The following is a 24,888-nucleotide window of genomic DNA, read 5'->3' as shown; positions in this document are numbered from 1 at the left end:
CTCACATCGACGTGGCCTTGGCCTCCAGGTACAGTCCGATTACTTGCCTCCACTAGTGAGACAGCCACCAGGGGTTGTCTAGAAGAGGCTCACTCCCGGAGGGGGAGTGAGTCCCACCAGTGGTCGTTTTGGCAAGCACCGCACCCACAGTCCACCAATGGATTTTCATGGCCACAACAGTTTTCATAAACAAATTCGAAAACTAACTTTCTTCCTTCGAATCGTATTCATTTTGCATTATAAATGTAGCCGAAGAAACTTATTAGCAGGAATGTTTGGGACGTAAATAAAGTTGTTTATTATTCAGCATTCCTAGCATCGCCCCGTGCTGTGCGTCAGGAAGAAAAAGGTAAAAAAAGGGTTCTTTGATTGTGATTTTTCAAATAACAGGAAACGTAGCATGTCGTGGATGAATGGCGACTTCAACGTCGAGACGCATATGAACGTTTGTGACGTAGCAATCAAAACATTGATTAAACTTTTTTACCCCTATAAATAAATCACAAAGAGCAATGGTGGCTCCAGAGAGTGAAACACAAAATATTTTTTTTTCTTCGTAAAAATCTGGCTATGAGGGAAAAAATGTGTAGTTGAACTTCCCTGGCTTTTCCTTGAAATATTAAAAATTAGTTTAGTAAGAAAGACACAATTTGCAAATTATAATAGGTATGTGTTTACCATTAAATTGAATCTTGGAAAAGTAGAGAGTGTTTTTTTTTTGTTTTTTTACCCTTACTTGAATGACGGTTTCATAAACTAGCTATCGTAAAGTCGGCAAGTTTTGAAACTTAGCATGGTACCATCGGTTTGGATTTGGACGTAATAAATAAGAGTTTCTCCAGAGAGTTAAATATATCTTATTCAACGTTGTACTAATTGCACTGGTGTATAGGGCGCACCTGCATTTATTTAATTAAAAAAGGGATTTGATTTTACCGGAATTTGATGATCGGGAATTTCGGGGATAATTAACTAGACTTAATTAGCTGGACGAACTATATTGCACAAAAAGACGAATAAAAAACGCGATGGTTCGGACAAGAACAGAAATTTATATTTTTTGCCACGATCAACCGGAAACGAATACAAAGGGACGCGTGCGTACTTTTCTGATGGGCAGTTTATTGGGTTCTAAATCTATTGCCTGTACGATACAGGCACAGGGTTATTGGCGCCAGATTTTAGGCGTTCTATTTTTGGAGAGCGAGAGACAATTTAAATATTAATGAATGGAACAGAATTTTCGAACAGGGATTGCGACAACCGGATTTTCGTACAAACAGGATTAAATGTGCTTTGAATTTTGCACCGTTGTATAGGACGTATGTACCCTCATTTTTGGCCTAAAAATCACTTGGAGGTAGAATTGTGCAATTGACAAACCTTTGAATATAGAAGGAACATCGAAGCCCGTTAGAAATGTATTTAGAAAGGTTTTTTTTTATCAAATTAAACAATTTTTGAATCCTTTCATTTACGAAAAAAAATATCTTCGTTTATTGTTTGTCGGTTAACATTTAATTATCGATGATTTAAAAAAAAATGTGTTCAAGTTTTATACCTGGTAATGGTTACCTTCTCAAAATCCATAGACTTGAGTATAAATATGATGTGTTTTCTATTCAAACAATTAATTATTAACTATTATTAACTCGTTCTGATACTTTTTATTCGCATAAACGAAACGTACATATTTTTTATTCTTAAACTGATAGATTAATATTTTATCACAAATACACTGCACTGTTCAAAACGTTTCTCCTCGATTGAACACACATTCAAAAATCTCTTGGAGTGTAAGGTTCGGAACCTTTTTCACTTTCATGCTCCACCGTAACCTCGATCGTTTCGGATGATTCAGAGTACGAGCAAGATGCAATTGCGTTCGAAGTTCTCAGTTCCGCATAGGAAGGTGGAGCCACTGTTGTTGAAATGTCTGCGATCTGCGGAACTAGTGGAGCAGACGGTTGGAAACCGACGAGTGCCTCCCGTTGCTTATCGATGATCAGCTGAGGATAGATGCTGTTTTCCGTTGACATTCCTTTGGTTCCGAAAACTATGGGAATTTTCATTGTTAACCGTTTTCGGGAGCGTATCGGGAATACGGTCACCTCGATTTCGTACTGCACTTGGATGATACTGCAAAGGTTCTGATCGCTTGGGATTCCGGCCCCAATTAAAATATTTTCCTCAAAGCGTGCATTTTGCCTTCGGGACACTTTGCCGATTTTTCGTTCCTCAAGAATCATACATTCTGTATGCTTGTCAACGTGAGGGATTTGACTGATAAAAGTGTCGATTCTTTGTAGCTTAATGTCGATTTCCTTAACATCAACACTGGATTGGTTGTTGACGTGGATGACCAGCTCTATTACTTCACCTGGTGCATAACCAGATCTCGGAATCGCAGCCGTAACAATCAACGGATCTGTCATGCCGAAGTAGAATGAAGTTATGGCTTCCGCTTTTCCCGGGGTCCCAAGAATATCGCTCCGCAAATTGAGGTCAAAGTCACTCCTAACACTGATGGGCGTCTGGTAGATCAAGTCATGCTTCCAGGGACGTTCCAGCGCAATTTGAACCAAATATCTAATGAAGCCGTACTTGCCGTCCATCGAAGATGGAGCATTCGGAGGAATGGTACATGTAAAGGGATAACTATAAGTGCCAGCTACAACTTCCAATGGGTTTCCGACATCCGATCCCACCAGATAGTTAATGGTGCTGAAGTAATCTTCTCGTCCTTTGAAAAACGTTTTCCGTTTCTTCTGATCAACGCCATTGATCGCCTTAGCATCCCAGTTGGTGGAAGCACAGCCATTCATCCGGAGACAGATGCCTGTTAGGGGGAGATTTAAAAAAGAAATTTAAACCATGCAATTTTTTCGATTTGTATCTATGCTTTGTAAATGTATCCAAAATGTACCTAAAAAAGTGATGCTGAAGAACGAATTGAAAGCTTTAAAATGCCTTTTAATTTTTAAATGTTCAAACAAGTTTAAATTCGATCATTTCTGATATCCATAAAAATCCCATACACGTACTGATTGATAAAATCATACCTTTGACACTGATAACAAACGAAGATAAGGCAAGAAAATCACCGATTTTAATTCATAAGTTTCCAGCCTCTTTTGTTTTATGGGATGTGATAGCGTGAGTCACTGAGTATTAGTAGTATTATTATTTTATTTGTTCATGACTCATGATTGTCATTGTTTGGGTGTCAATCTGTTAGGATCAATATCATGATTCGGATTTGATTCCGTTTTCAGTGACAGCAGTGGAAACTACTGAATTTTTTTTTAAATTCTCAACCTTTTCATTTTATGTGCGTACTCTATTAAAACCGTCCAAAGAATTAATTTTAATAGATTACATTTGAAAAAATTTTCCAACAATTAGTGACCCTCTAAAACCTTACCACGCCCTTAAATAGAAAATGTTTACTAAAGTCCGAATTAAACAAAATACAAGCCTTATGTTAACCTACTTTTTGCGCAGAATGTTTCAAAACGTGTTAATCTAACAATCCATAAAAAATGAAAACTGTTTGGCAAGCAGTTGTCAAAAGCCACAACAAAAGAAGCTAAAAAAACATGAGAAAACTGGAATGGACATAGGTTTCCGAAAAATTATAATTTTGGTAGCCTCAGAAATAATGATTGGCAATTAGTTTTAGAGTACCTTCAACTATTCTGGCTTGATTTCTAAAAAAAAGATATTCTAAATGAGGTAGGAGAGATGTAATGTATGTATGTATGTTGGTCATCCACCATGGGTGCACGGATTCACCACAGTTTCTTCCTCAGTATGTGCACACATTTTTTAGATAATAATCAGTTTGGCAAATCTCCAATGCAGCGCGTATTTCAGACTTCGTATGAACAGCTATGGAGTAAATATATAGTGTTGGAGTAGTTTAGGGTTACCATACGTACTCTTTTAAGAGTACATGTACTCTTTTTCGATCGAAAAATGGGCGTACCCTTTTTTGTGAATTTTTACCAAATGTACTCTTTTTTTTTGTTGAAAGACATTTGATCAGAAAAACCAACGTATTTATTCCATTTTATGAAGTTGTTTCACATCATATAGTATAGAACAAGAATATTTCAAAAGATAATTTATAATTGTTATGGAAGTCACATAACCTCCAAGACATTGGCAGTATTTGATTGAATTGAAATATCTCGCAACCATCTCAGATAACACGAAATATGTACAGTAGAACCCCGCTTATCCGAGCTACGGTTATTCGAGCTTCCGTCTTAACCGAGCCACCATTTTCATACGAAATCCATGTAAAAATGTGTTTTATTATCGCGATGTATTGCTAAGCTATTAAATCAACGTTTTTTGTAAGTTTAAACTTAAGTCTAAACTTGCAAGAAATACCGATTACATAGAAAATTATAATGTATGTAAGAACCGATCTATGCGCTGTTATGATATGCAATGCAAGAGCAAAAGGATAGGGTTTGTAAAGTACCGAGTACCTGGATAAGCAGAGTTCTAATATCATACTTTTGCATACCATCTGGGTGCAAAGCTCGATAAATATATAGATCTCGTGTCAACTTGATGGCAGGGACAACGCGGGAGATCAGAAACCTGGAATTCGGATAGCCGGGGCTCTACTGTTTAATATTTCTCCTGAGAACTCATCCTGTTGGACCTGAAGATACGGTTGACACGTCGCACATCTTAGAACTTCGTCTCAACATCGGAACTGGTGCAGAATCTGTGAACGACAAGAGACCCGGTAGAACGAACAACGGAGGATAAGGTTACAGGAACGCTAATCACCTGTTAGCGCCCTTCAAGCGCGTTGAGCAACGTTCGGCGTGCTCTACCGATCTTTGAAGACTGTTGATACAGATGTTGTTGGCCGTTCTCGATGTTGACCCATGAGATGCTGCGACGATGTACGATAGTTGGTGATCTGGAATCGACAAAAGACCCGGTAGATGGGACGATAGGGGAAAAAGATAGGAACGCTAATCACCTATTAGTGCTCCGTTAGCGCGTTGAGCAACGTTCGGCGTGCTCTACCGGTCTTAGAAGATTGTGCTTTGGCTTGTGGCTTGGTCAATAGTGACGAATACTCGATGAAGATGTAGTGATAGTGTAGGATATGATCTATTAGCGCTCGACATGTGCATTGAGTCACAGATATCGATGATGGTGAAGAATGACAAGACGTCTAAGGATCTGGAAGCAACAAAGACCCGGTAGATCGAACGATATGGATGAAATGATAGGAACGCTAATCACCTGTTAGCGCTCCATTAGCGCGTTGAGCACTTTCGGCGTGCTCTACCGGTCTTTTTAGCCTTTTCTGGTCGTCGGTGGTTTTGACAACCATCTCGCTGGGCTGTCTCTAGTCCTAAAAACGGAACGACTCCATCTCGATAGGATGAAGCTGTGCAAGGCGATCTAGTGGCCGCAAGGTGGCGGAACAGGGCCGGTATTTCAGCGACGACGGATTGTAACACCATGCAGGTAAGTCGGACGGCTGTAGGTTACTGGAGGGCTTGCTGACTGCATTGTGCACTCCCGGAACGGGTCTCCAACTGAACCCGTCTGTACCAATCTGGAGAGCAGTTGTCCGTTTAGCAGCAACAGTTCTCCGACGATGCAGTGGCGGCTTTGACCGTTGGGGTTTCTGGAACGATTCCGTTGGTAGAAGAGGTGCACCTAACTCCAGACAGGTACCAGAGAGCTGCTTGGCTAAAGGAACGATGTAGCAGCTGGATCCATCAGCAGCGTCTTCTACTTTGTCGTTGCTTTTGGCGGCGCTGAGAAGAGTGGCAGACAGCGGATTGTGTTGAAGGACGCAACCGACGAGCAGCGTATCCTTGAGCTCGTACCCTGAGTTGGGCTCACAGGATGCGTTGAATACTACGCCTTCATTTGTGGTTTTGCTGGCATCCTTGAGCAGGCGACGTATCCTTCGTCGTGGATTTGAGTGGTGGAGGGTTCAGCTTCCATTCTCTGGCTCCCATCGGTGGTTTCCATTGGCCGGAGCTCCACAGCGATCGTTTCTCGGGTTTGATCAACGGTGCGGTGGTGGAGCTGGAATCCACTTTGCCGGAAACTGTCCAGCCAAAGAAGGTGTCCACCAAAAACGGAGAATTATCACCAAGAGAGTGGCGTATGCCCGTGTTGAACTCATGGTAACATTCTCCACCGATGATCATGTCGATTGTTGCTCTGTTTCGCTTGACTCGAACTCGTCGAACTCAGAAGATGCTCCCTGCTTTCCAGTTTAGACAGCAAAAAACCTTTCGCTCTGCAAAATCGATCCCCGAAATCATCCCGGAACTCTAGATGACCTTCAAACTTATCCTCGTGATCACCCAGCTCGATGTCGTTCTGCACGGTCAAGAACAACACGTTGCATTTGTTGAGAGCCTCCAAACGAACCGAAACCTGGCAGCAATCCCGTTCATAGGTGTAGTCCGCGATGAACTTCTCCACCACATCTCGTTCAGCACACGCTCGTCGTCTCGTCAGAAGGTCCGCTGCTAACTTTTTCTCCGCCTTGCTAGTCATCACTCATCATGGACTGTCGTGTCGTTTAGTTTGGGCGCAAAATTTGCGGAATATTCCGTTGGCCAAGTGAAAATAGGCCACAATAGTGTTCCAAAGTGAGAAAATCACAGGGCTGGCCTACCTTGGTGTTTAATTTGTACAAACCACAGCTGCTAAGGCGCTCGAAAGATGGCGAATGCTGATTCCTCTGCTGGTCCGTGATGAGATGATGTCCTCGAATCCACTTCGAATGACCAAATGTTCGGGCACGGCCGATGGGGGGGTTCGGATTTCGGGGTATTTCTTCCCGTCTCTCGTCGACGGCATCCACCAACAGCAGGAATAAGGTAAGTCGACGATACTTACCCAAGCAACCAGAATTTCCTCAAAAAGGTTCCATAGAAGCTTAATCAGCTCTCGTTTGTGTTTGAAGAGAATGCTAATCAGCCCAAAATTTATGTTTTTAAAGCTACTTTCAAGTTCGTTTAGGTGGCTGTAGAGAACGCTATTCAGCTTCTATGCGCCGAAAAAAATCCGATTGACAGATTACTCTGACAACCAGATGTCAGTTTGCTAGGTTGCCGGTCTATCATCGTATATCCATGCCTCTCGACCAATCCAGTAATAGTTCATTGCCACTGTAATAATTAGTATTTAAATTTAATGTCAATTGAGATGATTGAATGGGTTGGTCAATAGATTGTACCTTATTTCGTTTAAAGGACTTTCAGTTCACAATATGAATAATAACAAAAATTCGCCTCATCAAAAATTTATTCGAATATCTTAACATCTGTAAGAAAAATTCGAAAAAATCTTGAATTTCATTTGTAAATATCAGTAGAGATATGAACAAAACAAATACCATGACAAGAAATTGACAGACATTTTTGACATGTCGCTTAGAATTCCCATATAGGTTCTTTAAATCACCTTCAAGTATCCTAATGATGCGTTTTAGAATGTTACGCGAAAGTTATCGACCTTCTTGAAAGACATTTTTGACATGTCGCTTAGAATTCCCATATAGGTTCTTTAAAACATCTTGAAGTATCTTTATGGTGCGGTTTAGAATCTTACGCGAACGTTATCGACCTTCATGAAAGAAGTTCCATTAAAAGTGCTTAGAAATTCCGTTATCGATAGTTTAACCTTTCAAAGGGCGATGGAAATTCCTGAGTAACTTTTACGCGACAAGAATCACCTGAAGTTCCCGTAAAACATTTTTTCAGCCAAATGTGAACTTCGGACCTCCATCTTTAAGTAAAAACGCGACTTTTGGTTGCTTGGGTATTGGCACTTGGCACTTGATGACCCGCTCGGAGGGAAGACTTTGTTTGCACTCTTTTGGGGTACGTTGTATGGAGTACCACCCCGCAATTTGATTGCACTTATGTTGCACCACATGATTGGTTTGGCATCACTCGCCGAAGGCGGTCGCGTTTTTATCGCTGCTAGTGAAAAAAAAAACAATTTCGTCGAAAGAGTGGTTTCAAAGTTTATTTTTGAAGTGCGACTACAATAAAACCGTGGGTGCAATATTACACCGATTGGAAAAGGATTATTCCTTACCAGCAGCCGGATACATCCGAATAAAATCTCCCGCAGCGCCGGTTGGATCTTATTGGAAGCCCGAATAATTCGGACTTTGATTGCCGTTGTCGGGGAACCAACTCATCCTGGTGACCACAATTGTTGACCATCTACGTCCTGATCAAGGCGGACAGGCAGTACGGACGGACGGACATCCGATCGAAAGAAAACCACGTGGCGGTCGGCCATTGTTGACGTTAGATATTTGGACCATCGCAGACACTGAAGGAAATCGTCGTTTTCGAATTAAGAAACAAGTTTGTAACTTCTTTTTTTTTCTCTTTTCCTACCCTATCATTTTCACTATTATATTTTGAATTTTCAGTGCTTCGTTCAAATTTTGAAAACGGAAGACACTAGTGTCTCCGTTGATAAAAATGGACGAAGGCGGGGGGTTAAACGCCTCAACCGAGGACGATGAGAATTCAACCTACGAGAATGAAGAGCATTTGGAGGATACAGATGATGCTGGTCCCTCAAATGCGATCCATTCTCAGGTGGGTGGTAATTCTTCATCGCCCTCGGTTAAGAGTGGAACAACCCGGCTCCGAAAATACACAGAGGGCTCATCTCTCACTGGACCTTGGGTGGTTTTCATCCGGCCCAAAGTAAATGGTAAGCAACTAAATGTGGTACAGATCACCAAAGATCTGGCGAGGTGGCCCTCTGTATCTAGTATTACTAAAGTACGTCCGAACAAGCTGCGCGTTGTTGTGGCTGACCGGAAAGCCGCAAATGAAATTGTAGCCAGCAATTTCATTAACCTTGAGTACCGTGTTTACATCCCCTCTCGAGACGTAGAGATCGAGGGCGTGATCACAGAGATGAGTCTCAAGGAGGAGTACATTAAATCCAACGGCGTTGGTAAGTTCAAGAGCCTTGATTCGACTTCGGTTGAAATCTTGGATTGTCGCCAACTCAGAACTACCACCGTCGTTAATGGAGATAAAAGGTACACTCCTTCAGCCTCATTTCGTGTTACCTTCGCAGGTACCGCCCTCCCTAACTACGTCTTGATTGACGGAGTTTTGAGGCTTCCTGTGCGGCTCTTTGTGCCTCGACCGATGCAATGTAAAAATTGCATAAAATTGGGACACACAGCGTCCCACTGCTACAACAAGACGCGTTGTCCCAACTGTGGGGAGACTCATGGGGAAGGAGCGTGCTCAGCAATAGAGCAGAAATGTGTCTATTGCGGGGGCTCACCCCATGATATCTCCCTGTGCGAGGCATTCAAGAGCCGCTGGGATAAACAAAGGCGCTCTTTGAAGGAACGGTCAAAACGTTCCTATGCCGCAATTTTAAAGAGCGCGGCGCCTCCGACCCAACCCCAATGCAGTAACATCTTCTCAGTGCTGTCAGTTGACAGTGAAGACACTGATTCCACTGATCAGGATAGACCAGTTATCTTCGTTGGAAACTCCCGGAAACGGGCAAAACCTGCTCCTAAAACCCCCAAAGTTCCGGAAAAAATACCCTCAGTTAGCTCTACAATAAATAATAGACAAAAACCATCAAGTTCGAGAAATGCCAAAACAGGCCCTCCTGGATTCCCCATGAAATTTGTACCCCAGAGTAAACCAGAAGTGGCAGGATCTTCGAAGTCTCCAATATCCAACGTAGTTTCGGGAGAACCAACCTCCCAAGCGGGAATTTTCAAGCTAACTGATATAGTAAATGGAATATTATCGTTTTTCAACGTATCTGAATCCATAAGAGACATTGTTTTCGCAATGCTCCCCTTGGCAAAGACATTTTTGAAGCAATTGATGCAAACCTGGCCCCTTCTTTCAGTGTTTATCTCTCTCGATGGCTAATTTACGCCGAGAGGTCGGAGATATCACTGTTCTACAGTGGAATTGTCGTAGTCTAATTCCGAAAATGGATCCGTTCAAACATCTTCTTCATGAAATAAATTGTGACATTTTTGCGTTGTCCGAAACTTGGCTTTCTTCTCAATCGAACATTTCATTCCACGATTTTAATGTTATCCGTCTGGATCGTTACGATTCTTATGGAGGGGTGCTTTTGGGGATCAATAAGCGCCACTCCTTTTACAGAATCCACCTTCCATTATCAGGCGGAATTGAAGCTGTTGCGTGTCATACAACTATAAGAGGTAAGGACTTATGTGTTGTCAGTTTGTACTGGCCTCAGAGAGTTGCAGTGGATCGAAATCACCTAGAGGACCTGTGCTCAGTGCTCCCTGAGCCAAGGTTAATCCTGGGCGATTTCAATTCGCATGGAACTGTCTGGGGAGAACAAATTGACGATAGTCGTTCTACTCTTATCTATGACATTTGTGATAGTTTCAATTTAACAGTTTTGAACACGGGAGAAAAAACGCGAATACCTAAACCACCTGCAAGACACAGTGCAATTGACCTCTCACTCTGCTCAAATTCACTATCATTGGATTGCCAGTGGAAGGTAATCCCTGATCCCAATGGTAGTGATCATTTGCCTATCAAAATTACAATCACCAATGGGGTCAGCTCTTCAAACACAATAAATATGACATATGACCTTACAAGACACATCGACTGGAAAAAGTACACGGACGAAATAACATCAGCTATCGGTTCTACGAATGTTTTACCTCCTACCGAGGAGTACCACTTTCTTTCACGATTAATACATGAAAGTGCACTTCGTGCTCAAACAAAACCCATCCCAGACTCATCAGTTCCTCAAAGGCCTCCAAACCCATGGTGGGACCAGCAGTGTTCCAAGCTTTATAAGGACAAATCAAAAGCATTCAAAGATTTTCGGAAATATGGATCTCTCGCCCTTTTTGAAGTATATGTTTCCCTTGAAAATAAGTTTAAAAAATTGATCAAGGGGAAGAAAAAGGCGTACTGGAGGAATTTTGTGGGTGGCTTATCACGAGAAACATCCTTGAGTACCTTGTGGAGAGTGGCACGCAGCATGCGTAATCGATCATCTACGAATGAAAGTGAGGAATATTCACATAGATGGATATTTAACTTCGCACGGAAAGTCTGTCCAGACTCTACGCCTGTACAAAAAATAATACGGGATGTGCCTCCAGATAGGTGTGGTATGGATTCCAGCTTTTCGATGGTCGAATTCTCACTTGCCCTCCTCTCTTGCAACAATTCAGCTCCGGGTATTGATAAAATCAATTTAACTTGTTGAAAAACCTTCCGGACGCTGCCAAATTTCGCTTGTTAAATTTATTTAATCAATTCTTGGAGCATAACATTGTTCCCCAAGAGTGGAGACAAGTGAGAGTTATCGCTATCCAAAAGCCCGGAAAACCAGCGTCCGATGCGAATTCGTACCGTCCAATAGCGATGTTGTCTTGTATACGCAAATTGATGGAGAAAATGATTTTGTTTCGTTTGGATAAATGGGTTGAAACAAATGGTCTCCTTTCAGATACTCAATTTGGGTTTCGAAGGGGCAGAGGGACAAACGATTGTCTTGCTTTGCTGTCGTCAGAGATACAAATGGCGTACGCAAAACGTGAGCAAATGGCTTCAGTGTTTCTGGACATAAAGGGAGCTTTTGATGCAGTTTCAATAGAGGTGTTGTCAGACAAGTTGCACTCCCGGGGTCTGCCTCCTCTCTTGAACAACATCTTATACAGCTTGCTTTGTGAGAAACATCTGAACTTTGCTCACGGAGATATTGCAATTAGAAGAACCTCTTACATGGGCCTCCCGCAGGGTTCATGTTTAAGTCCACTTTTGTACAACTTTTACGTAAGTGACATCGACAGTTGTCTCTCTGAAGGCTGCACTCTAAGACAACTTGCAGATGACGGCGTGGTGTCTGTCACAGGATCTTCCGAGTCTCATCTGCACAGACCTTTACAAGATACTTTAGACAGATTGTCTTCCTGGGCTTTAGGGCTTGGGATTGAGTTTTCCCCTCAGAAAACGGAGATGGTGGTTTTCTCTAAGAAACATAGACCTGCTCAACCTAAGCTTCAACTCCTAGGCAGAACGATCACTCAATCGAGGTGTTTCAAGTATCTTGGGGTTTGGTTTGATTCCAAGTGTACCTGGAGAGCCCACATTGAGTATCTGAAAGGAAAATGCCAACAAAGAATCAATTTTCTCCGATCAATCACTGGCACCTGGTGGGGAGCCCATCCAGAAGATCTTTTAAAATTGTATCGAACAACTATTCTTTCAGTGATGGAGTATGGTAGCTTCTGTTTCCAGTCAGCTGCTAAAACTCACCTCATCAAACTCGAGCGTATCCAATATCGTTGTCTCCGCATAGCGTTGGGCTGTATGCCCTCAACGCATAACATGAGTCTTGAAGTTTTAGCAGGCATACTCCCACTGAAAGATCGATTTAATTTATTATCTCTCCGGTTCCTCATCAGGTGTGAGGTCATGAACCCATTGGTGATCGTAAATTTTGAAAGGCTACTTGAGCAAAATCTTCAAATAAGATTTATGTCTATATATCATGTCTTTATGTCCATGCAGTTTAATCCTTCTTCGTACTCTCCAACTCGTGTTTTCATCCATGACTACGACACCTCTTCTGTCCAGTTTGATTTGTCTATGCAGCAAGAAATTCGTGGAATCCCGGAATCGCATCGTCCACTTTTGATTCCAAGAATTTTCGATGCTAAATATAGACACGTCGATGCTGATAAAATGTACTTTACCGATGGGTCTCTAATAGAGGAATCAACGGGATTTGGAGTTTTCAACGAAATAGCTAGCGCCTCATATAATCTCCAGTCACCATGTTCTGTATACATTGCAGAGTTAGCAGCCATTTTTTGGGCGTTGGAAAGCGTCGCATCACGGCCAACAGAACACTACTATATTGTAACGGACAGTCTTAGTTCTGTTGAAGCAATCCGTTCAATAAGATCGGGAAAGCACTCGCCGTATTTCCTCGGGAAGATACGAGATATTCTGAGTGCTTTATCAAAACGTTGCTTTGCCATCACCTTTGTTTGGGTCCCCTCACATTGCTCGATAATGGGTAATGAGAGGGCAGACTCTCTGGCAAAAGTGGGGGCGACAGAAGGCGACACGTATCACCGTGAAATCGTCTTCGACGAATTTTACTTCTTGGCACGAAGGAACTCTGTTGTCAACTGGCAGCGCAAATGGAAAGAGGATGATATGGGTCGGTGGCTCCACTCGATTATTCCAAAGGTAAGCCTCAAACCCTGGTTTAATAGATTGGACCTGAGTCGGGATTTTATTCGTATATTCTCCCGTCTCATGTCCAATCATTATTCCATGGATGCGGTACTCTATCGTTTAAATATTGCTGGCAGCAATTTGTGTGGCTGTGGCCAAGGTTACCACGACATCGAGCATATTGTTTGGTCGTGCGAGGTCCATCTTGTCGCTAGAACGAATTTGATAGACTCCCTTCGGGCCCGAGGAAAACCACCCTATGTTCCAGTGAGGGATGTGTTAGCTGTGCTAGATTTGGACTACATGTTCGAAATTTATCTTTTTCTAAAAGCTATCGATCTCTGTCTATAATTCTTTTCAATTTCCTATTTCCCTTTCTATCTTTTTCTCCTCTTGAAACAAAAAGTGCTAGACCTAAGTAATCAATTGTTATAAACACAAAAACGAGTTTGGCTCCTTAAAACTCAAAGGTATGAGCCGTTTCAAATAAAGTAATTTATAAAAAAAAATGTTGAACCACCTTCAATTAACTCATTTCAGATTCACTAGAGAAAGTCGATTAGATGGACTTAAACTTATTGAATTTATTAGGAATGAAGTGAAATTCCGTGCTTCTAATTCAACGTTATATTCTTTTCTATTGCTATGGCTTACTACACTATTGTATGAGTCTCTCTCGGCGAAATTTGTTATGCTGGGAGAGAGTACATCTTATGCTAGGGTACATACACAAGTAAAGGTGTTAACGAACAAATTGATTAAAGTGTCAAGTGAACAAAAAAGGGACACATTACAAACAGAAATCAATTTAAATTCTTGATCGTTTTAGTACCGATCACTGTTGATGTTATGACCTTCCAAAGTTGGACATTTTTTGAGTGGGTGAGGCTTGGTGACGAACGTGTTTCACTTCTACTTTTACTTTAAAAATATCACAATTTTTGTCGTTTCACGAAAATGCTTCTGCTCATTTCCCGGCATTTTAGCGTTCCCGAAAATCGGGAAATCTGAGGATCCTTTCCCGGGAATTTTCGCGAGTGTAGAAAAATTGAAAATGAAGATTTTAACACTCTACTGCATCCGAGAAGTTATCTAGATGGTATTTTAATTTTCAGGTAGTAGTATTAAAAACCTTTCAAACTTTTTAATGAAACTGATTCTGCTACTGTCAACAGTTAGTGAAACGCAAGTTCTAAATGATGAGTTTTGCAAAATCGAACATTAAGATTCTTTTCATTGTGTTTCTCTAAATTATTGTGTTTTTTTTTTTTGTAAATCTTTATTTGAAACGGCTCATACCTTCAGGTTTTAAGGAGCCAAACTCGTTTTTTGTTTTTACAATATTTTGCTTAGCTTTACACTTTTATTTTAAAGAGAAAGAAGATAGGAAAGGGAAATATGAAAATAAAAAAGAATTATAGACGAAGATCGATAGCTTTTAGAAAAAGGTAGATTTCGAACATGTAGTCCAAATCTAGCACAGCTAGTACATCTCTCACTGGAACGTTAGGTGGTTCTCCTCGGGCCCGAAGGGAGTCTATTAAATTCGTTCTGGCGACAAGATGGACCTCACACGACCAGACAATATGCTCGATGTCATGGTAACCTTGGCCGCAACTACACAAATTGCTGCCAGCAATGTCAAAACGATAGAGTACCGCGTCTAAGGAATAATGATTGGACATGAGACGGGAAAATATACAAATAAAATCCCGACTCAGATCCAATCTATTAAACCAGGGTTTAAGGCTTACCTTTGGAATAAATTATTGTGTTTTATAGATTCTTTGTCGATTTTAACTTTTACACAATGTTTTTGAACGAAAAAAACATTTTGTTTTATCATATTCAATTATTAACCAGTTTTAGGGAAAAAAGAACTATAATTTTGCTAACTCAATTTGACCCATTATCCCAATTTAGCACTTTTTATTGGCTTCAGAAATACCCGGGTTTTTTTACGTTTCCCTGGATTCGGGAATTCCTGATTTTTTAATTCTCGGCCGGGAAATCCCGGTTATTATTATTATTTATTGTACATCAACGGATCACATATTGATCTTAATGAAAAAAAATTAAAAATTAAAATTAATGACACTACAGATACAATTGTCTACACAAAACTTAAAGCTTTAAGGATTTTTCTTCGGAATGCATCCCTCGAAACGTCAAAATCAAAATGTTCGGAGTAGCGGTTGAATGTCTTGATTACACCAATAAGTGCTGTGTTAGCCCCATAATTATTCAAACGAAGAGGGACGTAGAGCTGGACGTAGAGCTGGAAATCACGATTCCTCAAACCACGTGGTCGTATGTTGAGTTGAAGACCTTCCAACAATGCGGGACAATCAGTTCTGGATGAAAGCAAATCAGCTACGATAGAGGCTCGTGCGGCGGTCCTGCGGGCTTGCAGCGTGTTGATGTCGATTAAGCGACAGCGGCTCTCGTAGCTGGGAAGTCGGAACGGGTCTTGCCAGCTCAGGTGTCGAAGGGCGAATCTCATAAAACGCCGTTGGATAGCCTCAATACGCTCGGAGCTGTTTTGTTAATAAGGGCACCAGATAGCAGAAGCGTATTCAAGGATCGAACGAACAAAACTGCAATAAAGACTCTTCCAAAAGTAAATATCTTTGAAGTCTTTCGCCATACGGAACAGTAGACCTAGGCTTCTAGAAGCTTTATCGACGATGTAATTGGTGTGAATCTTGAAATCCATCCGTTTGTCAAGAATGACACCAAGATCTTTCACATGCTCAACTCGAGCAATAGCCTCGTCGCCGAGAAAATACACTGCATTTGATGGAAGCCGCTTACGGGAAAAAGAAATTGCTGCGCATTTACTACGATTTAAGGGCAGACAATTGACATCGCACCAGGAGGCGAAGAGGTTAAACTGGTCCTGCAGGAACTTGGCATCGTAAGGGCCGGAGATGGGATAAAACAACTTCAGGTCGTCTGCGTAAGCTAGTTTTGGTCCATCGAGGAGCAGCAGCACGTCGTTGAAATAAATCAACCTACTGCTAATGATATCTTGTATTGTTACGGAAACTGAGAAAAGAAATAACCGAATTGGAACTTTGGCAACGACTTTTAGCATGAAAACACGGACACGAATTGGAACTTGCAATGTTTTGACCCTTGCCCAGCCAGGTAAGCTGGCTCAACTTGCTAGAGAAGCTAGCCGCCTCAAGCTAGAGATATTGGGACTAAGCGAGGTCCGTTGGCCTAACACTGGAGAACACAAGACACAGTCCGGGCAAGTCCTGCTTTACTCTGGCATACGAGGAGAACACGCTACTCGGGAACGAGGAGTTGGTTTCCTATTAAGCCCGCAGGCCCATGCGGCCCTTATAAGATGGGAACCGATCAACGAAAGAATAATCGTAGCCAGATTCAGAACACGGGTTAGAAACCTTACAATGGTCCAGTGTTATGCGCCAACTGACGTTGCCGATTTGCAGGAGAAAGAGCAGTTTTACAGTCAATTGAACAGCGTGGTTGAGAGAATTCCGAAGGGTGACATTCAAATCCACTTAGTCGACTTCAACGCAAAGGTTGGCTCCGAAAATCAGGACTTTGAGCGCATCATGGGGCGCCATGGCCTAGGACAGATGAGCGAAAACGGAAAGCTGTTTGTAGAATTTTGTGGCAACAACAACATGGTGATCGGAGGATCGCTCTTGCCCCATCGACCAGCACATAAGGTCACTTGGGTATCCCGAGATGGCCGAACAGAAAATCAAATTGACCACATCTGTATCAGCCGAAAATGGAGAAGGAGCCTTCTTGATGTCCGCAACAAACGAAGCGCAGACATTGCACCTGACTCGTCCTTGGCGAGATACGACTGAGAGGTGCGCGTGTCCAACGACGCGAGGAGAAAGTCGGGTGTCGATACGACGTCCGCCGGTTAAAGAATCGAGAGGTGAAAAGGGCGTACGTTGAACAGCTAGAATCCCGAGCCTCGGAGTTGCCGACAGACGGAACAGTCGAAGAACAGTGGTGTGGAATCAAGAATGCTTTTATCACGACGAGCCATGGTACTCTCGGTAAAGTTTGTGGAAGACAAAGTGAATGGATGTCGGATGAAACCTGGAGGATGATCGATGATCGAAGAAAGGCGAAAGTCGGAATTGAGCAGGCATGTACCGGGTCAGCCAAAGCAGCCGCCCGCTTACGATATGCGGAGCTGGAAAAGGCAGTTATACGAGCTTGTAGACGAGACAAGAGAGCCTGGACAAACTCCCTAGCCGAAGAGGGAGAAAGAGCCGCCGCCATTGGAGATATCCGATTATTATATGATATATCTCGCCGCCTTAGTGGTGCAAGGACTAATGCAAGAATGCCGCTGAAAGACCGAGCAGGTCAGCTGCTGACAGATCGAACAGATCAGCTCAAGCGTTGGACTGAGCATTTTGAACAACTCTTCCGAGTTACAAATAACAATGGACAACAGAATCCGCAGCTCGAGGCGCCCACAGTAAGTCGCATTAACGGCTTAAACTCGGAAGCGCCCTCGCTGGCTGAAATAAGAGCGGCAATCAAGGACATGAAATCCAACAAAGCGCCTGGAATCGATTGCATTCCTGTTGAAATGCTCAAAGCCGACCCTGCCTTGTCAGCACAAATGATGCACCGTCTTTTCGCTGACATTTGGGATACTGCAACATTCCCGGCCGACTGGATGCAGGGTATCCTTGTAAAGGTCCCGAAGAAAGGAGACCTGACAGAGTGCGGTAACTGGCGTGGCATAACTTTGATCTGTACAACCCTTAAAGTACTCTGCAAAGTGATCCTGAACTGGATCCAGGAGAAAATCGACGCTACACTCCGACGGCAACAAGCTGGATTCCGATCCGGACGATCATGTGTGGACCACATCACAACGCTACGAATAATACTGGAACAAATCAACGAATTCCAGGACTCTCTTCTGCTGGTGTTCGTTGATTTCGAAAAAGCATTTGACCGACTGAACCACGAAAACATCTGGGCTGCTCTTAGACGACAAGGGGTCCCAGAGAAACTAGTCCATCTCATCGAAGCACAGTACGAGGCATTTTCGTGCAAGGTCTTGCACGACGGTGCCTTGTCCGAACCAATCCCGGTAACTGCTGGATTGAGACAGGGATGTATTTTGTCACCGCTGCTTTTTCTCATCGTAATGGATGAGATCTTGACTGGATCGATTGACTGTAGACCAAACCGAGGATTGCCGTGGAATCCTTCAGCAATTGAGCAACTGAACGACCTTGACCTGGCAGACGATATTGTTTTGCTCGCCCAAACACAACAAGACATGCAGAGCAAACTCGACGACCTCACCGAAAGCTCCAACGCAGCAGGTCTCAAAATCAATGTCGGAAAGACCAAGTCGATGGAAATCAACACAGAAAATCGTTCCAATTTCGTGGTAGCTGGACAACAGGTTGAGACAGTATCTTGGTAGCCAGATTACGCCTGATGGTGGTACCAAGAAGGACATCGAAACCCGGATCAGAAAAGCCCGATTTGCGTTTGCGAGTCTCCGAAACATCTGGCGCTCACGCCAGATCTCTCTACGAACTAAGATCCGAATCTTCAACTCAAACGTCAAATCTGAATTGCTGTATGGGTGTGAAACTTGGTGCACATATGCGGTGACGAAAAAAAACTGCAAGTTTTTGTGAATCGCTGCCTGCTGAACGTCATCCGCGCTTGGTGGCCTGGCAACTGGATCTCAAACGTTGAACTTCATCGCAGGTGTCATCAAAAGGCGTTAGAAATCGAGATTCGGGAACATAAATGGAGGTGGATTGAGCACACGCTGCGAAGAGATGAAAACGAGATTTGCAGAGAGGCGCTTGACTGGAATCCAGACGGGCATCGAAGAAGAGGCAGGCCCAAAAGCTCGTGGCGGAGAAGTCTAGCCGCTGAAATCCGCACAGTTGACGAGAACCTTGGCTGGCAGCAAGTGAAGACGCTGGCTCCGGATCGCCAGCAGTGGAGATCTTTTATCTCAGCCCTATGCGTCGGTCAATCGGCGCCGGAACCTTAGGTAGGTAGGTAGGAGCCAGTGTTAATATGTTACAAAATCAAGGAAATGGTGGTTTATGTGTGTAAAGTCACAACCGAAAAAGTGCCTACTGAAAGTAACGTTTCTTTACCCTGTGGTAATGCAAATTAAAAAACAATTTCATTTATCAAGTTTTCCGTAGCAAGTTTTCATGTCTAACGTCTCACTTCTCACTTCTAACGTCGCATTTTCACTTCACACGTCTTACGTTTCACTTTCAAATTTCATTCCTCACTGTTCGCGTTTCCCCTTTAACGTGCCCCCTCTCACTTCTTACGTCTGACGACGTTCCCCATTTCACGTATTTCTTTCCTTTCACGTCTCGCTTCTCTGGTCTCACGTTTCCTTTATCAGGTCTTTGGTCCCATGTTTCAGGACTCAGATCTTAAACCTCAGGTCTCAGGTTTAAGGTCTCGTGTCTTCGGGATCATTTCCTAGGATTCAAGTCTCAAGTCTCAGATTTCAGGTCTAAGTTTACATGTTTCATTGTCTTATGTTTCAGAGCATCGAAATTAGCACGATTTTCATAAATTAACACGTTTTTGCACGGTTTTCCATTACACGGAAAGCCGTGTAAAAGTAAAACTTGATGCATTCAAAAAGCTGTTCCTTTTTTTGTTTGTTTTTTTAGTCTTCCAAGTGCATTTGTGATGTTGATCAACCACTTTTTCATATTAATTCTGACATTATTGGTACGAAAACGGTAGGTACGATTTTACAATCGAAAAGATTTACTCTTTCAACTGTTAACAGTACCCAACAAATTAATAATCATTACCTTTTAGCAGTCGATAAATGAAGCATGACCGCAACGTGATATCTTTTTTTTTTTGAAGACTTTAGGCCGGAACAAATTTCAAATCTTTCTTTTGTCACTCGGAGTTGGAACATCGCGAGGGGGGGGACAATAAAAAATAATTCGAAAAACAAATAAATTGGAATAAATTGCATGGAAGCTTGTATGCAACCAAATTGCATACTATATCGTTGCCCAAAACCTATAAATCAAGTAATTTTTTATCGAATAATTCAATCAAATCAAGAAATCAAAAGGTGAACTAACTTTCATCTTCATTAAATTTGTTTTTTGGTCTTTTAATCTTTCAGATATTGGAATTTTTTATCGAAATTTACATAAATTACTTCAAACTTTATTTATTTCCCCCTTCGGGTTTTTTGGAATTTCGAAGGGGGGGGGGGGGGGGGGTGACAAAAGAACCCAAGTAACACAGATTATCAGATTATGCCAACTAGCATTAGGAAGTTTTATTATGGTTTAATTATGGCATTTTTTTGTGCAGCTCGTTTTATGACGGTTTTATTATGGTCATGCAGAATGCTTATATTTTTTTTCGACCATATGTTTGCAGATGGTTTTGAAAACGCTAATAAAACTTTTATTAAACATACTGTTTTAGTTATTTTGAAAGAGTTATGAATGCTTTTTTAAAACTATAATAAAACACAAACTTAGAAGTTTGCTTCAAGCTTTCTTTTGCATGTTCTATAATAGCACTCAGTGCCTGATTATTAAACCGCCATAAAACTTAGTGACAGTTCTCGATCAAAATGTCAAAACAGGACACGCTCAGATTAGATAGCACATATTTGAATTGGAACTCCCATTTTTACACATTTTTGGTAAGTTATGCGTGTTGGTTTTGAGTTTAAATTTAAAAAATACATCTTTGAAAACTTGAAATCACCGAAAGTGGTATGAATATCTTTACAATATGAGTATTGAGTGAAAGGGCCCAAATAGTAGGAAAAAAAGCTTGACGCCATCATTAATTCAAGATGGCGGCTTCCTCTTTTATTTTCAAAGCTGTAAATTACTGAAAATATCGTGAAACCTTCACAATATGGTTATAAGGTGAAAGTAATAAACGAGTAGAAGTCAAATTTCGTTGCCCGTCGCCATCTTAAATCCAAGATGGCGGCTACCACTCAACTTAAAAATACTGTAAATGACTGAAAATCGCATAAAACCTATATTATAGGGGTATAAGTTAAAAGAAATCAACCGGTAGAAGTTGAATTACGCTATGTTACGCCATCTTGAAATCCAAGATGGCGGCTTCCGCTAAACTTTAAAATGTAGTGAATGACTTAAAATGACATGAAACCCAAATTGGTAGTGGGTGAAGGGGTTTACGAGTAGAAGTCGAATATTGCTATCTTACGCCATCTTGAAATCCAAGATGGCAGCTTTCTATAAACTTAAAAAATGCTCTAAATCATTGAATGAAACCTCCAAAATATGGATATTTGTCAATTGGGATAAGCTATAAATAGTTTATTTTTGCATTCTGACGCTATCTTGAAATCCAGGATGGTGGCTTCAGCTGAACTTAAAAATACTGTAAATGAATGAAAATAGCATGAAACTCCCAAATATATTGCATTGGGTGCTAAGGCTAAATGATAGAAGTCAAATATCTCTTTTCGCGTTTCTCTGAAAATCTGTAAGTGACTGAAAATCCCACAAAAACCACCACAATAAAGACCCCGTTCGTTTTTGGCAACATTCGATTTTGGAATCATCGAATTTGGCACATGTGCCAAAATCAGACGGTTAACAGAAACAACATAACCTTATAGTTTTCGCTAGAATAAGACCAATACAATTTAGACATAATAGCATGATAGGAATAAAAGAATTACATAAATGGCAAAAAAATCAAAAACTATAAACAAAACAAGAAAAGTTCTAAATGCATTAGAAACATAATGAAAAAATAATAAAAGTGATTTAAAATTGTCTAAATTGTTTTAAGATAGTAGTTTTAATGTAGTATTACGTGAAAAAAAGTTGTGTTCAAGCGATTTTCATTGATTAACAGCATTTTAAATTCAGTGGAAGCTGCCATCTTGGATTCCAAGATGGCGTCGGAAAGAAAAAAAAATCGACATCTTCTAGCTTAGCCTTTTCATTCAATACTCGTATAGCGGTGGTTTAATGCGACTTTTTGTCAGCAAAAGTTGAGCGGATGCCGCCATCTTGGATTTCAAGATGGCGTCGGATAGCGAAATTAGACTTCTACTCGTTTAGCACTTTCACCCGATACCCATTTTGTTGGGGTTTCATGCGATTTCAAGTCATTTACACCATTTTAAAGTTCAGCGGAAGCCGCCATCTTGGATTTCAAGATGGCGTCAGACAACGAAATTTAACTTCAACTCATGATTTATTCCACGGGTCATTGAAAACCAATCCCTTTTCATTCAAAAAGTCTGTCCTCATTTACTGTACTAATGATTAACAACTCGAAATGAGGAACTCAACCTTAGCGTGTAATTGGTTTGCTTGCGAGAGAAACGTCAAATCGTAGCTTTTTTTGGGGTCATCATTAAACCATAATAAAACTATGAATTGACTCACGCCATGTTGATTGCAAAATCGAAGGGTACAAAATGACGCCATGTTGATGGATTCACAATGCCAGCATTGGAAAATTTTTTTTCAGGCCTTTTTTCCATCAATCCCATCATGATTGACCATCAGATTTGACGAGGCGCATTTATTTTAAGATACTATTTCATATACATTTTACCTAAAATCTTGACTGGCAGTAGAAAAGACGCTCATTATATGGGTAAAACATTGGTTTTTTAGCTATTAATTTTACCAGATTCATATCTGAATAATGCAATCATCATTCATCAACCATTACGGTTGCTGGAAAAAATAAAAAAAAACTCCGAGAACTGACAGAACCGAAAAAAACAAAAATTTCTAACATGTTTTATAATAGCTTTTTAAAAGCTTTGGTGACCAATATTGATGACTAACAATGATTGGTCATGATGACGTTCCTAGGATAGGGCCAAATAGCCTAATTTTGGCTTTATTAGAGTCCAGGTGATGTTATAGAATGTACTTTAGCTTTTTATGAAGATTAATGCTATGGTCCAAACGACATTTTGCTGACCATAATAAAGCTAAAATTGTTACTTGGGAAGAAATTCATATTTGTTCCAGCCTTATTGACCTAGCCAAAACCAAACATTGCATTTAGAAAGAAGAAAGAAACACAAATCGGGATTGATATAAATCTTACTGAATTCGAAAACATACAATAAAGTTACGAGAACATTCATAGGGAAACAATTCCAGTTGATATTTTTAAATTCAAACGAAAAACGCATGTCACTGATAACCGCAAAGCTTACCTCGAAATTTCTTATTTTTTGCCAGGGTAAGCTCAATCGTCCCATTCACGGTATCGCCCGGCCGATATAATCCCGTTGAACTGTTGTCGAATCGTATCTGACATTTGACGTGTTTGGAATCTTTCGGTTGTCTGGTCATAATCGGAAGTTGTGACTAGCGCGCTCCTGCTGTTGCTGCTGCGTGTTCACTGATCGAATCTTACCGGTAGACTGACTAACTGCAGTCGAAATTAAGGTTTAGGTAGGTACTCAACATCTGTCGGCTGGTGGCGGAATTCCGTTCCGTTTAGTTAAATTTGAACATTTGCTTATCGGATGTGCGCCATTCGACCGGCCGAATCTTTATCAGCTGTGAACCGATAAACGCCACCGTCGCGTCCGTTACTTTTCAATTTTTTTCTCTCTTTTTTGGCGATTAATGCGTTTAGATAGATTTTTTGCAAAAAACTAGGGAATGAGGACGGTATAGAAAATATACGGCCAAACTAATAAAAATGCCAATTAAGCTCATGACGTCCAATTGCAGTTTGCTTGCATCCAAAACCTGTACCTGTGAACAACTTTTGATTGAGTGGATGGAATTTGATAAAATTGTTAGCTAAATTTGCAATTGAAGTAATGTTTAGAGGCGCAAAATTTCTGTTCACTCTGTAAATTTGTTATTGAAATAGCTACCAAAATATTAAAGATAGAAATAAATTATGCGCGTGGTTGAGGTCCAGAAAAAACCCAAAGATAGATCCCGAAATAGCTGGTATCTGCTTCTGACCATTACCTATATGGTAAAATCACTCAAGGAGAATTTAAGAACCCTAGTGGTGGTGAGCTGGAAGTGGGATAAAAGTATTAATGATCATTTTCACGAAGAAAAGGAAGATGAGGGTTTACGTAAGTCCAATCTAAAACTTTCAACTCGGGAAGTGGCCAAGGGGGTAAAATTATTTCCACAGAGAATTATTTCTGATTTGGCAGACATCGAAACATGCCGGAGCTCATCTCTTCATCGTTAAACAGCCGTCTAGCTGAATCCACAGAAGGAATACGGTGGTCAAATTGTTAGCAAGAAAATTGGACCGCTTGTTGTACGAATTTTCGAAATGGACGAAGAAACGTAATTCAAAGCCGGCCGTGGTAGATCTCTGGCCAGAAAATTTGGCGAGTCCCGCCTGAATATTGGCTGGTGATCTGAGGGTGGAGCAATATTAAGTTTGTCATCCATAAAAATTCCCCCTTTAACAGCCACATGAATGAGGGAGAATGCCCCTAAAAGAACACGCTTTCCTTTCTAAAGTCCCGCAAAGTTTACTGTAAAACTGTAATAAAATGTTGTGTTTGTGCCCAAGGAGAAAAATTTTCAAATTTGTCAAACCTGCATTAACAAAAAAAGGC

At 41.2% G+C, this 24,888-nt stretch overlaps 2 protein-coding genes across 2 annotated transcripts in view; both read right to left on the bottom strand.

Moving 5' to 3' along the window:
- The window catches only part of LOC129751583 (organic solute transporter alpha-like protein), a 181,635-nt gene that overhangs the window by 54,772 nt on the left and 101,975 nt on the right, over positions 1–24,888 (bottom strand). The gene's annotated exons all lie outside the window — the stretch shown is intronic.
- On the bottom strand, positions 1,635–23,702 carry LOC129751582 (arrestin domain-containing protein 2-like). The gene is made up of 2 exons (XM_055747178.1): positions 23,500–23,702; positions 1,635–2,839 (listed from the first exon to the last, which is right to left on the bottom strand). Exons 1-2 carry the CDS (start codon positions 23,636–23,638, stop codon positions 1,779–1,781), a joined length of 1,200 nt encoding a protein of 399 aa, XP_055603153.1. The 5' UTR covers positions 23,639–23,702; the 3' UTR covers positions 1,635–1,778.

This window comes from Uranotaenia lowii, chromosome 3, assembly GCF_029784155.1.
Source record: "Uranotaenia lowii strain MFRU-FL chromosome 3, ASM2978415v1, whole genome shotgun sequence".
Taxonomy (NCBI): Eukaryota; Metazoa; Arthropoda; class Insecta; order Diptera; family Culicidae; genus Uranotaenia; species Uranotaenia lowii.
This window is presented reverse-complemented; position numbering and strand designations above follow the sequence as displayed.

Coding starts and splice junctions, on each gene's coding strand:
- LOC129751582 (XM_055747178.1), bottom strand. CDS start 23,638: ATGACCAGACAACCGAAAGATTCCAAACACGTCAAATGTCAGATACGA. Junction 2,840..23,499: donor AAAAAATAAGAAATTTCGAG/GTAAGCTTTGCG, acceptor TCCCCCTAACAG/GCATCTGTCTCCGGATGAAT.